The sequence below is a fragment of the Salvelinus sp. IW2-2015 genome, linkage group LG4p (genome assembly GCF_002910315.2).
Source record: "Salvelinus sp. IW2-2015 linkage group LG4p, ASM291031v2, whole genome shotgun sequence".
In the NCBI taxonomy this organism is placed as follows: Eukaryota; Metazoa; Chordata; class Actinopteri; order Salmoniformes; family Salmonidae; genus Salvelinus; species Salvelinus sp. IW2-2015.
In genome coordinates this window covers 10,879,478-10,898,656 of record NC_036841.1, presented here as the reverse complement: position 1 = coordinate 10,898,656, position 19,179 = coordinate 10,879,478, and the positions used below count along the sequence as shown (strand labels likewise).

The 19,179-nt window shown below is 44.0% G+C and overlaps 2 protein-coding genes across 3 annotated transcripts in view; one reads left to right on the top strand and one right to left on the bottom strand.

Annotated features, from left to right (window-relative positions):
- The window catches only part of LOC111960487 (protein phosphatase Slingshot homolog 2-like), a 34,558-nt gene extending 29,714 nt beyond the window's left edge, over positions 1-4,844 (top strand). For both annotated transcript variants that reach the window (XM_023982485.3, XM_023982484.3), the window contains 3 exons: positions 809-1,009; positions 1,205-2,294; positions 2,898-4,844. In XM_023982485.3, the coding sequence (XP_023838253.1) occupies positions 809-1,009; positions 1,205-2,294; positions 2,898-4,355 (2,749 nt within the window). In that variant the 3' untranslated portion in view covers positions 4,356-4,844. The remainder of the gene's footprint in view (positions 1-808; positions 1,010-1,204; positions 2,295-2,897) is intronic.
- Positions 4,845-12,643: 7,799 nt separating this feature from the next.
- The window catches only part of LOC111960486 (ankyrin repeat domain-containing protein 13B-like), a 46,662-nt gene continuing 40,126 nt past the window's right edge, over positions 12,644-19,179 (bottom strand). The window contains 6 exon segments of the mRNA XM_023982483.2: positions 12,644-13,597; positions 13,600-13,657; positions 14,621-14,697; positions 15,239-15,408; positions 16,267-16,461; positions 17,382-17,539. Of these exon segments, the coding sequence (XP_023838251.1) occupies positions 13,457-13,597; positions 13,600-13,657; positions 14,621-14,697; positions 15,239-15,408; positions 16,267-16,461; positions 17,382-17,539 (799 nt within the window). The 3' untranslated portion in view covers positions 12,644-13,456.

The window sequence follows — 19,179 nt, the reverse complement described above, 5'->3', positions numbered from 1 at the left end:
GAGATGTTTCTACAACTTCATTGGAGTCCACCTTTGGTAAATTCAATTGATTGGACATGATTTGGAAAGGCACACACCTGTCTATATAAGGTCCCACACTTGACAGTGCATGCCAGAGCAAAAACCAAGCCATGAGGTTGAAGGAATTGTCCCTAGAGCTCCGAGAGAGGATTGGGAGACTAGTCAGGATCGAGGGAAAGATGAACGGAGCAAACCTGCTCAGGACCTCAGACTGGGGCGAAGGTTCACCTTCCAACAGGACAACTACCCTAAGCACACAGCCAAGACAACGCAGGAGTGGCTTCGGGACAAGTCCTTGAGTGGTCCAGCCAGAGTCCAGACTTGAACTCGATCGAACATCTCTGGATAGACCTGAAAATAGCTGTGCAGCAACACTCCCCATCCAACCTGACAGAGCTTGAGAGGATCTACAGAGAAGAATGGGAGAAACTCTCCAAATACAGGTGTGCCAAGCTAGCAGCGTCATACCCAAGAAGACTCAAGGATGTAATTGCTGCCAAACGTGCTTCAACAAAGTACTCAGTAAAGGGCCTGAATACATAAGTACATTTCATATAAGAGATTTATTATTTTATTTTTTTACACCTGTTTTTTTATTTTTTATTATGTGGTATTGTGTGTAGATTGATGAGGAGAAAAAATTACTATTTAATAAATTTTAGAATAAGCCTGTAACATAACTAAAATGTGTGGAAGGGGTCTGAATACTTACTGAATGCACTGTATGTCATCAGCTTGTCTTCTTCACTCCCTCTACTCTAACCCGTGCTCTGTGTTCCCCTATTAGGAAAGCAGGGGCTAAGTGCCTAGTCCACTGTAAGATGGGTGTGAGTCGCTCGGCCTCCACGGTGATCGCTTACGCCATGAAGGAGTACGGCTGGGACCTGGAGAGGGCCTTCGAGTACGTCAAGGAGCGCCGCGGCGTCACCAAGCCCAACCCCTCCTTCATGAAGCAGCTGGAGGAGTACCAGGGTATCCTGCTGGCCAGGTAGGCAGGCACGCACACACACACACACACACACACACACACACACACACACACACACACACACACACACACACACACACACACACAGCTCTCACATATTGGGCCACATAGACACCTGGCTCTGCAGTGACTCTTTTTCAGTGATGGAATGAAGAAAATTGACAGTTTGTTATTTTCCTCCTCCTTTCTCTGCAGTAAGCAGAGGCACAACAAGTTGTGGCGCTCCCACTCGGACAGCGACCTCTCAGAGCGCCACGAGTCTCTGCTGTGTAAGACGCGCCCTCACAGCCACACCTTGGGCCGCTCGGACCCCCACAACAACAACAATGGCCCCACCCCCTCCCTGCAACGCTTCCTGCTCCAGGCGCTTGGGGCCGCCAGTGACCCCGACAACAAGGCCGAGGGCTCCCACATCTCAGACACACAGTCGGAGCCCGTCCGACTCACTCGCTCACACTCCCACTCCCCTGGCCCGTCAGCGTCCAACGGTCTGTGTGACTCCCGGGAGAACCTGTCTTCCCGAGGGCGAGGACCCCGCCAGGACCCCTTCCTCCCGCCGCTGCCTACTCCGCGGGCGGCCACGGTGGTGCCCGAGGAGAGAATGGACAACTCTGCTCTGGCGGTGGTGGCCGTGACGGTGCCAATCACCGCCGTCCCCCATCCTCCCCCCTCACTGCATATCCTCCCTCCTTCTCCCTTCCCCCAGCCACTGGCCAAACCCCTCCATCTAGGTTTGAGCACACATCTGTCCAGTCCTGTGCCTAAACAGAAAGCCCAGAGTGTAGCGCTGACCCTGGATCTGCCTGACCTCAGCAGCTCAGAGGTCGTATCTCAGGCCACCCTGGAGTCCAGTGACGACTCAGACACCCTGGGATGCTCCCTGTCAGACCCGCTGAGCGAGAGGGGGGAAAGTGTCATTATGGCGTCCCCAGAGATCCCCATGGCCGTGAGCCCTCTCACCGCAACAACGCCTCTGTCTTTAGGACCCTACGCCAATGATGACAACAACAACCCCAGCGGCGGTGACAAAGACACTGTCCTCGCTAACCCCGTTGACACCACATGCGTTACCGCGTCCTCCAACCTCAGCACAGACAGCATCGACTTCTTCAGCGCCCGGGAGAAATTCCTGGGCCTGTCCCAAGACGGAAGGACTCGGATTCTTTCCGAGCAGATGGCTCAGCGGACGCCTCAGCCGCGGTGCCCCAGCCAGGAGCTGCAGCCGCTGTCCCCCGAGAACCCTGCTGGAGCACTGCCAGTCACTGAGGAAGAGGAACAGGAAAAGGTGAGGTTTTTTGTTGTTGTTTTTTTTACATTGAAATTACTTCGAATGATGAACGCCGGCCTCCGTTCTATGTCCTTCAGAGCTCCACAGCCCTGCTGAGAGTTACTGAGTGATTAACAAGATTACAGTACTCAATGGAGACAGTCAATGGATTTGATCATAATCCATTCGATTGGATAGGGAGGGAGCAACACAAGGATGTCTTTGGGGATGGTTTGTACAATACTGCCACCTATTGGAAGTACCTTTACATTATGATCAGTTTCCCTTGCTAATACATTGCTAATGTGTATCAAGCGTCTCAGACTAGGAGGGCTGATTTGGGATCAGTTCTGCCTTTTTAGATCACAACGAATAAGATTATCTTGTCAGGAGGAGCTGATCATAGATCAGCAGTCTGAGGCGCCTGAAACAGTACATACAGCCCCAGACCTTTTTAGACAGCTGTTGTCTACATACTTTGTTAGGGCGGTGTCCTTTTCTTTCTGTAAAATGTATTTTGGAAGATTTTAGTGACGCTCCAGCATTAATACAAAGGTAACTGTGCTTAGGTATCATTTAAAGCAGACATTCAAACCATTCTCTCTGTTCCGTCTATCTCAGAGTTCCCCCCATACGGAGGACGGTAGCGACCGATCCAGTCACGCCAAAGCCTCGCCGCCTCTCCATCACGACAACGGCGTGTCAGTCCGCCATATCGTCACAGAGATAGAGTCCATATCCCACCCCCCGGCAGCGGCGCCCCTCTCCTCCGCTCAGCCGGCTCCCCGCAGCCCCCAGCAGCTGTGCCCAGACGACGAGGAGACCCCACTGACCTCGCCCTCCTCCTACCCACAATCCCCCTCCACGCCTCCCTCGGATTGGCCGGCCGGCTCGGTGCGCAGGGCCACCAAACAGCTGGAGCAGAGGCTGAGGCAGGAGCTGGACTTACCTCTCAGCAACACGTCTACCCAACGCTCCCCTCTCCACTCCCCCAGTGCAGAGTTTCACCCCACACGATCTCCTCTCCAAACGACAAGCACGGACTGCCCACCCCTCCTCGCTCCTACCACAGACTGCCCCCCTGCTCCTGAACAAGGAAGAATACTGAACGAGGCTTTCAGTTTGTCTGCAGAGCCCAAAGGGGAGACAGAGTTAACCAGAGTGACAGAGGGAGGGTTTGTCGTCTTAGACATGGACGTTGCCCCAGAGCCTTCCTTCTCTCACTACCCAGACGCCCACCACACCCCTGAGCCCATCCCAATCATCGTGTGCTCGTCTCTGGAGCCATCTAGGGCCCAGCCCCGGGCCTCCCCTGCACTGCTGTGGCTGGAGGGGGTGACGGCCCTGGACTCAGACACGGATCGCCCCTCCCCTCCCCTGCCCCACCACGGAAGGCTGGCCCTGGCACGCAGCAGTGAGGAGCTGGAGAAGATCCAGGAGACCCTGAGGGAGCTGCAGGCCTTCCTGTACGAGGCGGGGGGGCTGGGACTGGGGGCTGGAGAGAGACCTGGTCAGGGGCAGCATCAGCTCCAGGGCCTGCATCACAGGGAGACGCCCGTGTGGCATAGGGCCATGGAGATCGAGGTGCGGATCCGCCAGGCGGGCCTCACGCCCCCCTCCTTGATGAAGCGCTCAGCCTCGCTGGCCAAGCTGGATTGCCTGGAGCTGTCAGCCAACGACCTGAGTGACTGGGACCTACGGCCCACCACTGCCAGCCCTCACAGACCCCCATTGGTGCCCACCCCCCGCTCCCACCATCACCCCAGCTTAGAAGATGTCTCCAAGAAGCAGCGGGTGCTGTCCCAGAGCCCCCACACCCCCAGGGCCCCCCTAAAGGGGGTGTACCCACTGGACCCAGACAGGACTGATAGGGGCTCCCAAATTGCAGGGAGTGATCCCCCATCTCCCTCCTCACCTCCATCGCTTGTTCTGCAAGGGGAGGAGGAGCTAGAGACAGACCTCTCCCCCCAGCTCACCCGCATCCAGTCCCCGAAGAGTGGGAAGAGTCACCTGCTGCGGCGGGTCCGCAAGGCTACCGACAAGAAACGGACTGCCACTGTGCTCTACAATACCATGTAACCTCACTACACTCTGCCCTAGGCCGAGGGTGTCTATGAGTGTGTGTGTGTGTGGGGTGGCCTAGGCCCTACATGTGCACTATGGTCCAGACTGTCCCCCTTGGGCCCTTGTCTGTCGTATGTGTGCACTGACTAGCTGTGTTGCACCCTATGTAATCTGTTAGTGTGGACTTGTGGTCCGTGTATGTTCAGGTGAATGCTGAGTCTGTGGAGGTATGTGTGTCTGTGGGTCCCCCCCTTATGGTTTCTAAAACAGCTGTAATTTCTACAACTAAAACTAGGGGGCTGTTTCTCAAAAAACATGCACTTTACTCTTGTTTTAATCTTTTTTTAAAGTTGTTTTTACCTGGGGAATATTTTTGCACTGATTCTATGGTAGCCTGTCTGTGTATCTGTTGTATGTGAAGAGAAGTGTAAGTCACATCCTTTATTCTTATTTTAAACAAGACAACGTTGTTTTTTTTATCCTGTTCGTAGCTGTTACCTATTAAAAAAAATATATATACATACATGACTCCTGTGATTCATGATTGAAATTCAGAGGAGTTTTATTTTTTAAATAGATCCCCTGTGGTGCGCTGTGTTCAGTTGTAAACATTGTGGAGCGTTGCTGATAGAAATGTCCTGAACAGAGACGACATGGTCGCTTATTCTACATGTCAGAGAGGTATGTTTGTTCTACGTAACATATTTCTATGTGAACATTGCTCAACGTTGTGTCCTGCTGAACTCAGCCCAGGTTTTAACGGCTCTGCCTTATATTGAGGATCTGTCTTGACGTCCCCCATGTGGACAGGACAGGAAGTGCAATGTTAAGTTGGGGAGGAGACGCTGGCTCCACATCTATTCGTCTTTCGGTTATTTCTCGCATCCTTTCGGCTTCCCATGATTTCTCGCATCCTATCTTCTCACTTTCCTCTCAAACGTATTGGAGAAGGTCCAAGGTCCCACTCTTAACCCCCCCCCCAATGTGTTCTGAGGAGTTCAGGAAACAGCAATTGAAAAAGCACCAATAACTAAAAAATATCCAGCCTCTACATGTAAGTAATGTTTCTCTAAGYTAGTGAAGTCTGCACTGCAGAATATTTAACACTGACAATTTTACTTCCCTGGTTCATCGGTTTAATTAAAATAGTCTGAGATTTAGGTTGCCGGCCTCCCAGATGATATAGTGTCTGATGACAGCACCCTGTGTATATATTGGAACGCTTTCAAAGAATCTGCCTTGTGAATAAAATGTAAAGCGTGCCTTAAAACTCATAACTAAAACGTAGAAATATTTGTGAAATGGTACACACAAATTTTTCATGAGTTTATTAAGAAGTTCAATATTTGCCCTCCCCGATGTCAACGTAGAGGAGTGTTGAAATGAAGAGTCTCATCCTTGGTGCAGATGTTTGGCCTAGCGCCCTCCAAAATGCATTTGGGACGGATATGTTATTTATCCTCTACCTCTAAAGATTCTCCACACATTTACAGCGCTGAGCCCCTCTTKGTGGTTTTAATGTTACTCGTTCCAGCAGAATCAGATTTTAAAGGATGTGAATGCTGCTCAAAACAGCCTGTCTGGTTCCTGGGCTGTGCTTGTGCTTTCACTTCTGTCATTTGGTGAGCTGGCTAGTAGATACTGAACTACGTAGGAATGTTATCACCCAATGATGTGTATAAACCCTGGATTGCTGTGTAATGGCCAATGAGTGGTTTGAAGCCACCGGCCACCATATTGGTACTCCTCAGAAGGAGCAGTCCTCCATAGGAATGAATGGAATCCTACAGTATTTCAAATGTTTCAAGGACAAAATTACATGTATTTAAGAATTTCTTTGTTGTCGTGAGGATAGTAACATTACTACTCAATAGAATGTTTTTATATATTTAMATACAATACCAGTCAAGTTTGGACACCTCATTTGAAGGGTTTTTATTTTTACTATTTTCTACATTGTATAATAATAGTGAAGACCTCAAAACTATGAAATAATACATATTGAATCATGTAGTAGCCAAAAAAGTGTTAAACAAATCAAAATATATTATACCTTTGCCTTGATGACAGCTTTGCACACTTGGCATTCTCTCAATCTGCTTCACCTGGAATGCTTTTCCAACAGTCTTGAAGGAGTTCCCACATATGCTGAGCACTTGTTGGTTGCTCAGCATATGTTGGTGATTGTGGAGGCCAGGTCATCTGATGCAGCACTCCATCACTGTCCTTCTTGGTCAAATAGCCCTTACACAGCCTGGAGGTGTGTTCGGTCATRGTCCTGTTGAAAAACAATTGATAGTCCCACTAAGCCCAAACCAGYTGGGATGGCATATCACTGCAGAATGCTGTGGTAGCCATGCTGGTTAAGTGTGCCTTGAATTCTAAATAAATCACAGACAGTGTCACCAGCAATGCCCCCCTACACCATCACACCTCCATGCTTACGGTGGGAACRACACATGCGGAGATCATCCGTTCACCTACTCTGCGTCTCGCAAAGACACGGCGGTTGGAACCAAAAATCTAAAATTTGGACTCATCGGACCAAAGGACAGATTTCTACCGAATGTCAATTTCTTGTGTTTCTTGGTCCAAGCAAGTCTCTTCTTATTGGTGTCCTTTAGTAGTGGTTTATTCGCAGCAATTTGACCATGAAGGCCTGATTCACACACACTCCTCTGAACAGTTGATTTTGATGTGTCTGTTACTTGAACTCTGTGAAGCATTTATTTGGGCTGCAATTTCTGAGGCTGGTAACTAATGAACAGAGGTAACTGCAGCAGAGGTAACTCTGGGTTTTCCTTTCCTGTGGCGGTCCTCATGAGAGCCAGTTTCATCATAGCACTTGATGGTTTTGCGTTCAAAGTTCTTGAGATTTTCCGTATTGACTGACCATGTCTTAAAGTAATGATGGATGTCGTTTCTCTTTGCTTATTTGCTTATTTGAGCTGCCATTATATGGACTTGATCTTTTACCAAATAGGGCCATCTTCCGTATTCCGTCCCTACCTTGTCACAACACAACTGATTGGCTCAAACGCATTAAGAAGGAAAGAAATTCCACAAATTAACTTTTAACAYGGCACACCTGTTAATTGAAATGCATTCCAGGTGACTACCTCATTTGAGTGAATGCCAAGAGTGTGATGTCATCGAGGCAAAGGGTGGCTACTTTTGAAGAATCTCAAATATAAAACGTAATTATTTTTTTTAACACTTTTAGTTACTACATGATTCCATATCTGTTATTTCATAGTTTTGTCTTCACTATTATTCTACAATGTAGAAAATGGTACAAATATAGAAAACCCCTTGAATGAGTAGGTAACTTTTGACTGGTACTGTAAATGTTCAGTTCACATAATATAATTAAACAAATATGTATTAAGGAGTCTGTAATAGAATATACTTGTCAAACACGATTGTAGACATTAATACATGCATTTCTATAGGTTCCAAAATATTTTACAATGGAGGTGTACCTCAATGGCACCTCCTGTGTGTAATCTAGGATTAATACTTATCATTGGTATCATCTGACTGCAGGGATACAGTTTGTGTTCATTTTGTTAARGGGTAAGTTGACTGAAAACACATTCTCATTTAGAGCAACAACCTGGGGAATAGTTACAGGAATGAGCCAGTTGGAAGCTGGGGATGATTAGGTGGTTAGGTGGTTAACACCCCTACAATAAGTGCCATGGGATCTTTAGTGAACACAGAGAGTCAGAAGGACACCCYTTTAACATCACATCTGAAAGACAGTACCCTATGATGGGCAATGTCCCCAATCACTGCTGTGGGATATGTGTTTTTAGACGAGCAAAGAGTGCCTCCTATTGGCCATCCAATACCACTTCAAACAGCATCTGGTCTCTCATCCAGGGACCAAACCTGCTTAGCTTCAGAGGCAAGTCAGCAGTGGGATTCAGAGATCAGCCAAGGTACTGGGTTGTCATAAACTGCAGTGAAGATTATGCTGGTTTATACATGTTATTGTATTTCCTGTTCTATGATGTCATCCGGAGTAATTCTTAATACTTCTTATCGTATCATTTTAACAGAATGTTTAACATCACTGTTAGACACAGGTTTGGTGCAGGAGATAAGTCATCTGATGTTAAAAAGCTGTGAATTGCTCCTTTAATGAAAGAAACGGGAATGCCACCGATGTTCAAAAAAATGTTTTTTTATTGACTTCCTTACACACGCCACAATGTTTCATTACCTCTAGCTCCTACTTCGTGAAAACCAGCCACTTAAAATAATAATACTAATCTGGCAAGCTAAACAATAAATAGGAGTATGAACCAGACTCATAACTTGTGCTGATGTTCTAATACTAGTTTAATATTTTTTGTACTAAAAACCAAGCAACTTGTGACACCTGCCCATATACCCCCCCCCCTCAGAGTTTGGCTCAGGTCAGAAATGAAATCCCAAGTGTAGGCTATGCTGAAATGTCATACAAATACCACAACTCCACACTCCACACAGACAAACACATCACAACTCCATTCATATCAAGTACAGATGCTTTTTCATTAGAATATCAAACTCGCAAAGGTCACCATGAACCGTGTCTCCACCAGTCCCCGTTTGTCATCTCTATTCTCTCCACCTCTCCCTTGATAACAGAAACCTACAATATCTGTGCTCCCTGTAATAACCTCCATGAAAAAGATGGATCTACACTGAACAGAAATATAAATGCACCATGTAAAGTGTTGGTGCCATGTTTCATCAGTTCAAATAAAAGATCCCAGAAATGTTCCATTCGCTCAAATTTTGTGCACAAATTTGTTTTTTACATCCCTGTTCGTGAGCATTTCTCCAAGATAATCCATCCACCTGACAGGTGTGGCATATCAAGAAGCTGATTAAACAGCATGATCATTACACAGGTGCACCTTGTGCTGGGGGGCAATAAAAGGCCACTCTAAAATGTGCAGTTTTGTCACACAGATGTCACAGGTTTTGAGGGAGCTTGCAATTGACATGCAATGGAATGTCCACCAGATAACTTGCCAGAGAAATTTTTGAAAATTTAGCAGTACGTCCAACCGGCCTCACAACCGCTGACCACATGTATCCACGTCAGTCCAGGACCTCCACATCCGGTTTCTTRACCTGCGGGATCGTCTGAGACCAACCACCAGGTCAGCTGATGAAACTGGGTTTGCACAACTGAAGAATTTCTGCAGAAACTGTCTCGTGGAAGCTCATCTGCATGCTTGTRGTCCTCCCAAGGGTCTTGACCTGACGGCAGTTCGGGTTCGTAACTGACTTCAGTGGGCAAATGCTCACCTTCGATGGCCACTGGCAGGCTGGAGAAGTGTGCTCTTCACAGATGAATCCCGGTTTCAACTGTACTGGACAGACGGCAGTGTATGGCGTTGTGCGGACGAGCGGTTTGCTGATGTCAATGTTGTGAACAGAGTGCCCCATGGTGGCGGTGAGGTTATGGTATGGGCAGGCATAAGCTACGGACAACGAATACAATTTAATTTTATCTGAATGTACAGAGATGACATGACGAGATCCTGAGGCCCATTGTCGTGCCATTCATCTGCCGCCACAACCTCACGTTTCAGCATGATAATGCACGGCCCCATGTCGCAAGGATCTGTACACAATTCCTGGAAGCTGAAAATGTCCCAGTTCTTCCATGGCCTGCATACTCACCAGACATGTCACCCATTGAGCATGTTTGGGATGCTCTGGATCGACGTGTACAATATCCAGCAACTTTGCACAGCCATTGAAGAGGCTGGCCACAATCAACAGCCTGATCAACTCTATGCAATGGAGATGTGTCCTGCTGCATGAGGCAAATGGTGGTCACATCAGATACTTACTGGTTTTCTGATCCACTCCCCTACTTTTATTTTAAGGTATCTGTGACCAACAGATGCATATCAGTATTCCCAATCATGTGAAATCCATAGATTAGGGCCTAATGCATACATTTCAATTAACTGATTTCCTTATATGAACTGTAACTCAGTAAAATGTTTGAAAATGTTGCATGTGCATTTATGTTTTTCTTCAGTATATATTCATTTTTATGTGTAGCCATATAGTGTAGGTCATGGTTATATTAGCCCCTCTGGAGTCCAAAGAGTGAGCAACAGCAGCTGTATGATGGCCGTACACATTGAAAGGTATAGGATGCTGTAACTGTTGTTGTGAGCAGACTAGCTGCCAACGAACCAGTCTCCTGTCATAGTGTTATCATATTAACATTAACTCCTGTCATAGTGTTATCATATTAACATTAACTCCTGTCATAGTGTTATCCATAATTAACATAACTCCTGCCAGTTTACATTAACATTAACTCCTGTCATAGGGTTAAATAATAACATAACTCCTGTCATAGTGTTATCATATTAACATTAACTCCTCTATAGTGTTATCATATTAAACATTAACTCCTGTCATAGTGTTATCATATTAACATTAACTCCTGTCATAGTGTTATCATATTAACATTAACTCCTGTCATAGTGTTATCATATTAACATGAACTCCTGTCATAGTGTTAACATATTAACATTAACTCCTGTCAAGTTTATCATATTAACATTAACTCCTGTCATAGTGTTATCATATTAACATTAACTCCTGTCATAGTGTTATCATATAACATTAACTCTACAGGGTTAACATATTACCATTAACTCTATAGGGTAACATATTAACATGACCTCCTGTCATAGTGTTAACATATTAAAAGTAACTCCTGTCATAGTGTTATCATATTAACATTAACTCCTGTCATAGTGTTAACATATTAACATTAATCCTGTCATAGTGTATCATATTAACATGAACTCCTGTCATAGTGTTATCATATTAACATTAACTCCTGTCATAGTGTTCATATTAACATTATCTCCTGTCATAGTGTTATCAATTAACATGAACTCCTGTCATAGTGTTATCATATTAACATAACTCCTGTCATAGTGTTAACATATTAACATGAACTCCTGTCATAGTGTTATCATTAACAATTAACATGAACTCCTGTCATAGTGTTACCATATTAACATATTAACATTAACTCCTGACATAGTGTATCATATTAACATGAACTCCTGACATAGTGTTATCATATTAACAATAACATGAACTCCTGTCAAGTGTTTATCATATTAACATTAACTCCTGTCATAGTGTTATCATATTAACATTAACTCCTGTCATAGTGTTAAACATATTAACATTAACTCCTGTCATAGTGTTATCATATTAACATTAACTCCTGTCATAGTGTTATCATATTAACATTAACTCCTGTCATAGTGTTAACATATTAACATTACTCCTGTCATAGTGTTATCAATTAACATTAACTCCTGTCATAGTGTTTATCATATTAACATTAACTCCTGTCATAGTGTTATCATATTAACATTTTAACAATGAACTCCTGTCATAGTGTTACCATTATACATATTAACATTAACTCCTGTCATAGTGTTATCATATTAAACATTAACTCCTGTCATAGTGTTATCATATTAACATAACTCCTGTCATAGTGTTATCATATTAACATTAACTCCTGTCAGATGTTATCATATTAACATTAACTCCTGTCATAGTTTAACATATTAACATTAACTCCTGTCATAGTGTTACATATTATCATATTAACATTAACTCCTGTCATAGTGTTATCATATTAACAATTAACTCCTGTCATAGTGTTATCATATTAACATTAACTCCTGTCATAGTGTTAAATATTAACATTAACTCCTGTCATAGTGTTAACATATTAACATTAACTCCTGTCATAGTGTTATCATATTAACATTAACTCCTGTCATAGTGTTATCATATTAACATTAACTCCTGTCATAGTGTTATCATATTAACAGAACTCCTGTCATAGTGTAACATATTAACATTAACTCCTGTCATAGTTTTATCATATTAACATTAACTCCTGTCATAGTGTTATCATATTAACATGAACTCCTGTCATAGTGTTATCATATTAACATTAACTCCTGTCATAGTGTTATCATATTAACATTAACTCCTGTCATAGTGTTATCATATTAACATTAACTCCTGACATAGTGTTTCATATAACATATTAACATGAACTACTGTCATAGTGTTACCATATTAACATATTAACATTAACTCCTGTCATAGTGTTATATATTAATAAACTCCTGTCATAGTGTTAACATATTACATTACTCCTGTCATAGTGTTCATATTAACATTAACTCCTGTCATAGGGTTATATATTAACATTAACTCCTGTCATAGTGTATCATATTAACATATTAAAATGAACTCCTGACATAATGTTAATATGTTAATATGATAACACTAACTCTATAGGGTTATTATTCTATCTCTCTACTTATTCGAACATTAACAGTCATCAAGAGTCCATCCACAGTCTAATTACAGTATGTCTCGATTTTGTGCAAATCAAAGGGGGGGGGGGGGGGGGATGTAGCAATCTATTAAAAATGAGGAAGTAACAGAGTATTTCAACATCCCACCCCACTTGACCCACCTGCACGCACACAGAGGGCAGTATTCATTAGGGCACACATATGCGAAATGATTTGCAACGGTAAACAAAAACAAGTGTTTCTATTGGACAATTTCAGGTAGTCCATCCCTGTTTCATGACATTTTCTTTCGTTGGTGCCTAATGAATAAGACCAGGTCTGTGAGGTGGACACAAACCCTATACCCCAATCACAGGACCATTTATTAAAGAATGGCCTTCACAAACACAATTTGTATTACCCTAGCCCCACTGATGTGGTCGGTCAATGTAGCATTCCATTAAAAGTGTTTCTTCTGTTTCTTGTTGTAAACTTGCACTGACTGCGAGTGCAGAGTGCACCAGAGAGTAGTGAGTCTGTACTGTAGCGGTATCAGCACTGTAGAGCCCTGTTGTGCCACACAGACAGGCTCTTATTGAAGGAGCGCAGTGGGAAGGGGATATGGGACGGTCAGAGGAGCAAGGCTGTCACAGCCAGGAGTAGAGTGGAACTTATTGACTACCCTCTCTGGACCTCCCCCCTCCTCCTCTCCCATACCTCCTAGAGCCCATCTGGCCAAACAGGCTCTCATTTCTCCAAGAGTGACAGTTGGATGATCCGCTGCAGCTCCTGCTCCTCTTGCCGTCGCCGTAGCTCGGCCTCTGCCTGCTCCCGTGCCGACAGCTCCATGGCCAGGCGGAGCTGCTGGTCGTAGCTGCAGGCTGCTGGGTCTTCTTGGTGGGCGTGTTACAGAGGCTGGCTGGAGGGCAAGGCCTGTGCTGGGGAGTCCTGGAGGAAGAGTGTGGGTGGGGGTTGGAGACAATGAGGTTGGAAAACAGGTTATTGTGTAAGGAGAATAAAGGAATTGTCAGTGACAGTGGAATGGTGAAAAATATGGTGGACCTAGATTCATTTTGACAGGACATAATTTGAGTAGGAAAGAGGGGTTGTCATGTGCATGCACACACGTACGTGTCATGCAAACACACACAACAACACCGACACACACACACTTCACACACTTTTGTTTTACTATCCTTGTGGGGACCAAACAATTGATTCCCATTCAAAATCATAATTAACCCCAAACCCCTAAACCCTAATTCTAACCCTAAACCTAACCCAAGACTAAAATAGCCCTTTCCTTTTGGAGAACGGGAAATGTCCCCACTTGTCCACATTTTCCTTGTTTTACTATCCTTGTGAGGACTTCTGGTAAAAACCAAGGATAGTAAAACCCCCCCAAAACACACAACACACACACACACACACACACACACACACACACACAACACACACACACACACACACACACACACACACACACACACACACCACACACACACACACACACACACACACACACACACACACACACACACACACACACACACACACACACACACACACACACACACACACACACACACACACACACACACACACACTAAATTGTTTGAGTTTATGTAACATGCAGTGTATTGTTCCCAGAGAGGGCATACAGGAGAGAGGCAGAGTTACTGTATATATCAGGGGCCAGTCACTCAGAGTGTATCTACTGTATGAGGTGCAGGGAATGCAGACAAAGACAACAGTGTGTGCATGACTGGGAGTGAGTCAACAGTGACATTGTGTGCTGTGAATGCAGCCAGGAAGCTCTCTGGCCTCCAGTGTGCTGGAGAGAAGACGAGCCAAGGCTTTAGCAAACAAAGGCTGAGAAGGATAGCGAGTCGAGTGCGGAGAAGTGCAGACCTTTGCAGGCGACTGGGGTCACAGGGAAGAGTACGTGTGCTGGGCTTGCTGTTGGTCAGCGCCTCCCAGATAGTCACCTATACACAGACCAGGAAGTAGACAGACCGAGTCAGAGAGATAGTCAGTCAAGTCAACAAGAAGAATCACCAAACGTTCTTGTCATTTCAATGTTTCAATCTCAGTGTTGATACTGGATTATGCCCTAGGATACTGAGTCAACTGTTTGTCTATCTAGCTGATTAGGACAGATTTACACGTCTTTATAGTGTATATGGAATTTGTAGCTCTTTGCACAACTGTACACACTATTAATGCGATGTGCATGTAGTTGATTCACATCCTGAATGAGCCCCCAAACTATAGTATTACTTTAGAGTTAAGGTTACAAAACAACCATACGATGCCTTATGTTTCACTTAGGAATGAAGAGGACTACAGTCATACCATACTTTGTGTTCATTAGGCACCAAGTGGCAGGAAACAAACTAAACAGACAACCTGGACGCTCATTTCCATTTTCCGTTGCAAAATGTTTTCCATTTTCCTTTGTGTTCTTTAATGAAGACGAGCCAGGTTGAGATGGCAGTTAGCCCTATGAGGGGCCAGAGTGAGTCTGACCTGGTCGTACTCAGAGCCAGCCTCCAGCAGACTCTGTTGGATGGCAAACTGCAGCAGATCCTCCTCCTCATCACCACGCATGTTGTTGTCCCGCTGGTTGCCTCCCAGCACAGTGTAACCCTGAGGAGGCTCGAACACACACGGGGGGATCTCCCCTCCACGACACGACGCTGCATGGAGGAGAGATACAGGACAGGAGTGATGGGATGTTATGGGTCATTCTTGAATTTCCTTAGATTTCTTTTTTTTATCAAAAAATGTTTGCTTTGTCATTATGGAGATTGATGAGGGAAATAAACAATTTAATCATTTTCAGAATAAGGCTGTAACGTAATAAAATGTGGAAAAAGTCAAGGGGTCTGAATACTTTCCGAATGCACTGTATGTGATTTTGTTTCTATTTAACAAAAGTGGGGCAATAGAGCTTGAAATGACTGAAATGCTTTCTAAATATAGCTCTGAGGGTGTGGAAATGGAAAGCAGACAGATGGCCCTTTTTGGTACTATAAGTAACTATAACTCTACGGCGTTCACAGAGCACTTTTTACACCAAAATGTCCGTCGGAACCAGTCCAGAACCATATGAGGGACTTAACATCTAGGAGTTAGATTTGAGCTGTGGTTTCAATTGAACAAAATCCTCAATTACCTCAAATTTGTCATTGGTTGTGTTACTAGTCTTACTGGTGGCAAAATATTCTCATAATGGTAAAACATATTTAAAGTCATTAATTAAGCTGCCATATTAGATGTATTTAGAATGGGAAAATGTATCCAAATATATTTAAATAAAAATGTCATACCCAAATCCCACATCAATTTAAGACTGACCCTCATGTTATGTTAAGTTATTATGAGTCAAAGTTTTTCCTGTCCAACCAGGTAAAACGGACTTTGTCCTGGTCAAGTCATGAGATTGGGAAACACTCCTGGCCCTAATTGTAGAGTAAAGATGGATTGTGTGTGTGGGTGGGTGGGTGTGTGTGTGACTGTCTGTGTGCGTGTGTGTCCATGTGTGTGTTTCTCACTTGTGGAGCTGGAGCTGGAGACACTAGAAGAGTCGCTGCCTGGGGAGGGGGTGTCTGTGTCAGTCCTGGGGCTGCTGTCCTTCTGTCCGTCCACCTCCCCCTCCACCCGGCCCGGCCCTGTCACCGACCCCTCCTCACACCCGTTCAGGTTCCCAAAGGTGATCCGGGCATTCAGGATGTGATAGATGGGAATTTCTGAGAAGATGAAGAGATGACAGAGACAGTGACAGAGATGTTTAGGATTTACGATTATCACTGGATTCATAATTAATGTGCAATAGATGTAAATATTACAAAAATGTTAAGAGCTCAAATTAACACATTTTGAGGCAGCATCTGAATGAATTTAAGGAGTAGCCAGAATGTCCAACATGGCATAAGGACAGGTGGGTCTGCTTCAGTGGTGGAAAAGGTACTCAATTGTCATACTTGAGTAAAAGTAAAGATACCTTAATAGAAAATGCTTTAAGTAAAAGTGTAAGTCCCCCAGGAAAATACTGCTTGAGTTAAAGTGGAAAAGTATTTGGTTTTAAATATACTTAAGTGTCAAAAGTAAATGTCATTCCTAAAATATACTTAGTGTCAAATGTAAAAGTATAAATAAAATTCCTTATATTAACCCAACAAGACAGCACAATTTTTTAAAATGTAAATTTACGAATAGCCAGGGGCACACTCCAACACTCAGACATCATGTAGAAATGACGTATTTGTGTTTAGCGAATGAGCCAGATCAGAAACAGTAGGAATGAACCGGGATGTCCTTTTGATAAGTATGTGAATTGGACCACTTTCCTGTCCTGCTAAGCATTAAAAATGTACGAGTACTTTTGGGTGTCAGGGAAAATGCATGGAGTAAAAAGTACATTATTATCTTGAGAAATGTAGTGAAGTAAAAGCAAAAGTTGTCAAAAATGTAAATACTAAAATACAGATACCCCGAAAAACTAATTAAGTAGTACTTTAAAGTATTTTTACTTAAGTACTTTACACCACTAGTCTACTTTGATAATCACCCACTCCCGGTTTCTCTCCACTTTAACTACCATGATGTGCCAGATCTTTAGGATGCAGATCAAACTATCTGGTTACAGGAGTGTACTCTACTCTCTCACCGATCTTGACAGGGAAGCCAGGTGGCAGTCGCAGGGTAATGAAATCCCTGAGCTTGGCGAAGAGGGCATTGGAGATGGCCATGAGGTCAATGATGGGCGCCACCTGCTCCGCTAGGGACAGTGGATGGGCCTCACACAGCCACAGCTTAGCCTTGAACCTGAGGAAACCGGGAAACATGTACAATGCATTTGGAAAGTATTCAGTTTTCCACATTTTACGTTACAGCCTTATTCTAAAATGTATTATTCWAAAAAAAAATGCCTCAACAATCTACACACAAAACCCCATAATCACAAAGTGAAAACAGGTTTTTAGAAATTTGTCGAGGCACAGATCTGATGAAGTGTACCAAAACATTTCTGTAGCATTGAAGGTCCCAAAGAATACACTGTCCTTCATCATTCCTAAATGGAAGAAGTTTGGAACCACCAAGACTCTTCCTGGAGCTGGCCGCCCGGCCAAACTGAGCAATCGGGGGAGAAAGGCCTTGGTCAGGGTGGTGACCAAAAACCTGATGGTCACTCTGACAAAGCTTCAGAGTTCCTCTGTGGAGATGGGAGAACCTTCCAGAAGGACAACCATCTCTGCAGCACTCCACCAATCAGGACTTTATGGTAGAGGGGCCACTTCTCAGTAAAAAGGCACATGACAGCCCACTTTGAGTTTGCCAAAAGTTTGCCATTGTTTCTCACACAAGGAGAAACAAGATTCTCTGGTCTGATGAAACCAAGATTGAACTCTTTGGCCTGAATGACAAGCGTCACGTCTGGAGGAAACCTGGCACCATCCTTACAGTGAAGCATGGTGGTGGCAGCATCATGCTGTGGGGATGTTTTTCAACGGCAGGGACTGGGAGACTAGTCAGGATCGAGGCAAAGATGAACGGAGCTAAGTACAGAGAGATCCTTGATGAAAACCTGCTTTAGAGCGCTCAGGACGAAGGTTCCCCTTACAACAGGACAACGACCCCAAGCACACAGCCAAGACAACGCAGGAGTGGCTTCAGGACAAGTGTCTGAATGTCCCTGGCCCAGCCAGAGCCCAGACTTGAACCCGATCAAACATCTCTAGAGAGACCTGAAATTAGCTGTGCAGCGACGCTCCCCATCGATTCTGACAGAGCTTGAGAGGATCTGCAGAGGAGAATGGGAGAAACTCCCCCAAATACAGGTGTGCCAAGCTTGTAGCGTCATACCCAAGACGACTCGAAGCTGTAATCGCTGCCAAAGGTGCTTCAACAAAGTACTGAGTAAAGTGTCTAAATACTTATGTAAATGTGATATTTCCGTTTTATTTATTTCATACATTTATAAAAACTTGTTATGCGGTATTATGTGTAGATTGATGAAGGAAAAAAAATATTTATTCCAATTTAGAATAAGGCTGTAACGTAAAAAATTTGGAAAAAGTCAAGGGGTCTGAATACTTTCCGAATGCACTGTATGTACAGTATCAGTCAAAAGTTTGGACACACCCACTCATTCAATGGTTTATATTTTCTTCATTGTAGAATAATAGTGAAGACATCAAAACTTTGAAATAACACATATGGAATCATGTAGTAACCAAAAAAGTGTTAAACAAATCTAAATATATTTTATATTTGAGATTCTTCTAAGTAGACCACTTTTGCTTTGATGACAGCTTTGCACACTCTTGGCATTCTCTCAACCAGCTCCATGAGGTAGTCACCTGCAATGCATTTCAATTAACAGGTGTGCCTTGTTAAAAGTTCATTTGTGGAATTTCTTTCCTTAATGCGTTTGAGCCAATCAGTTGTGTTGTGACAAGGTAGGG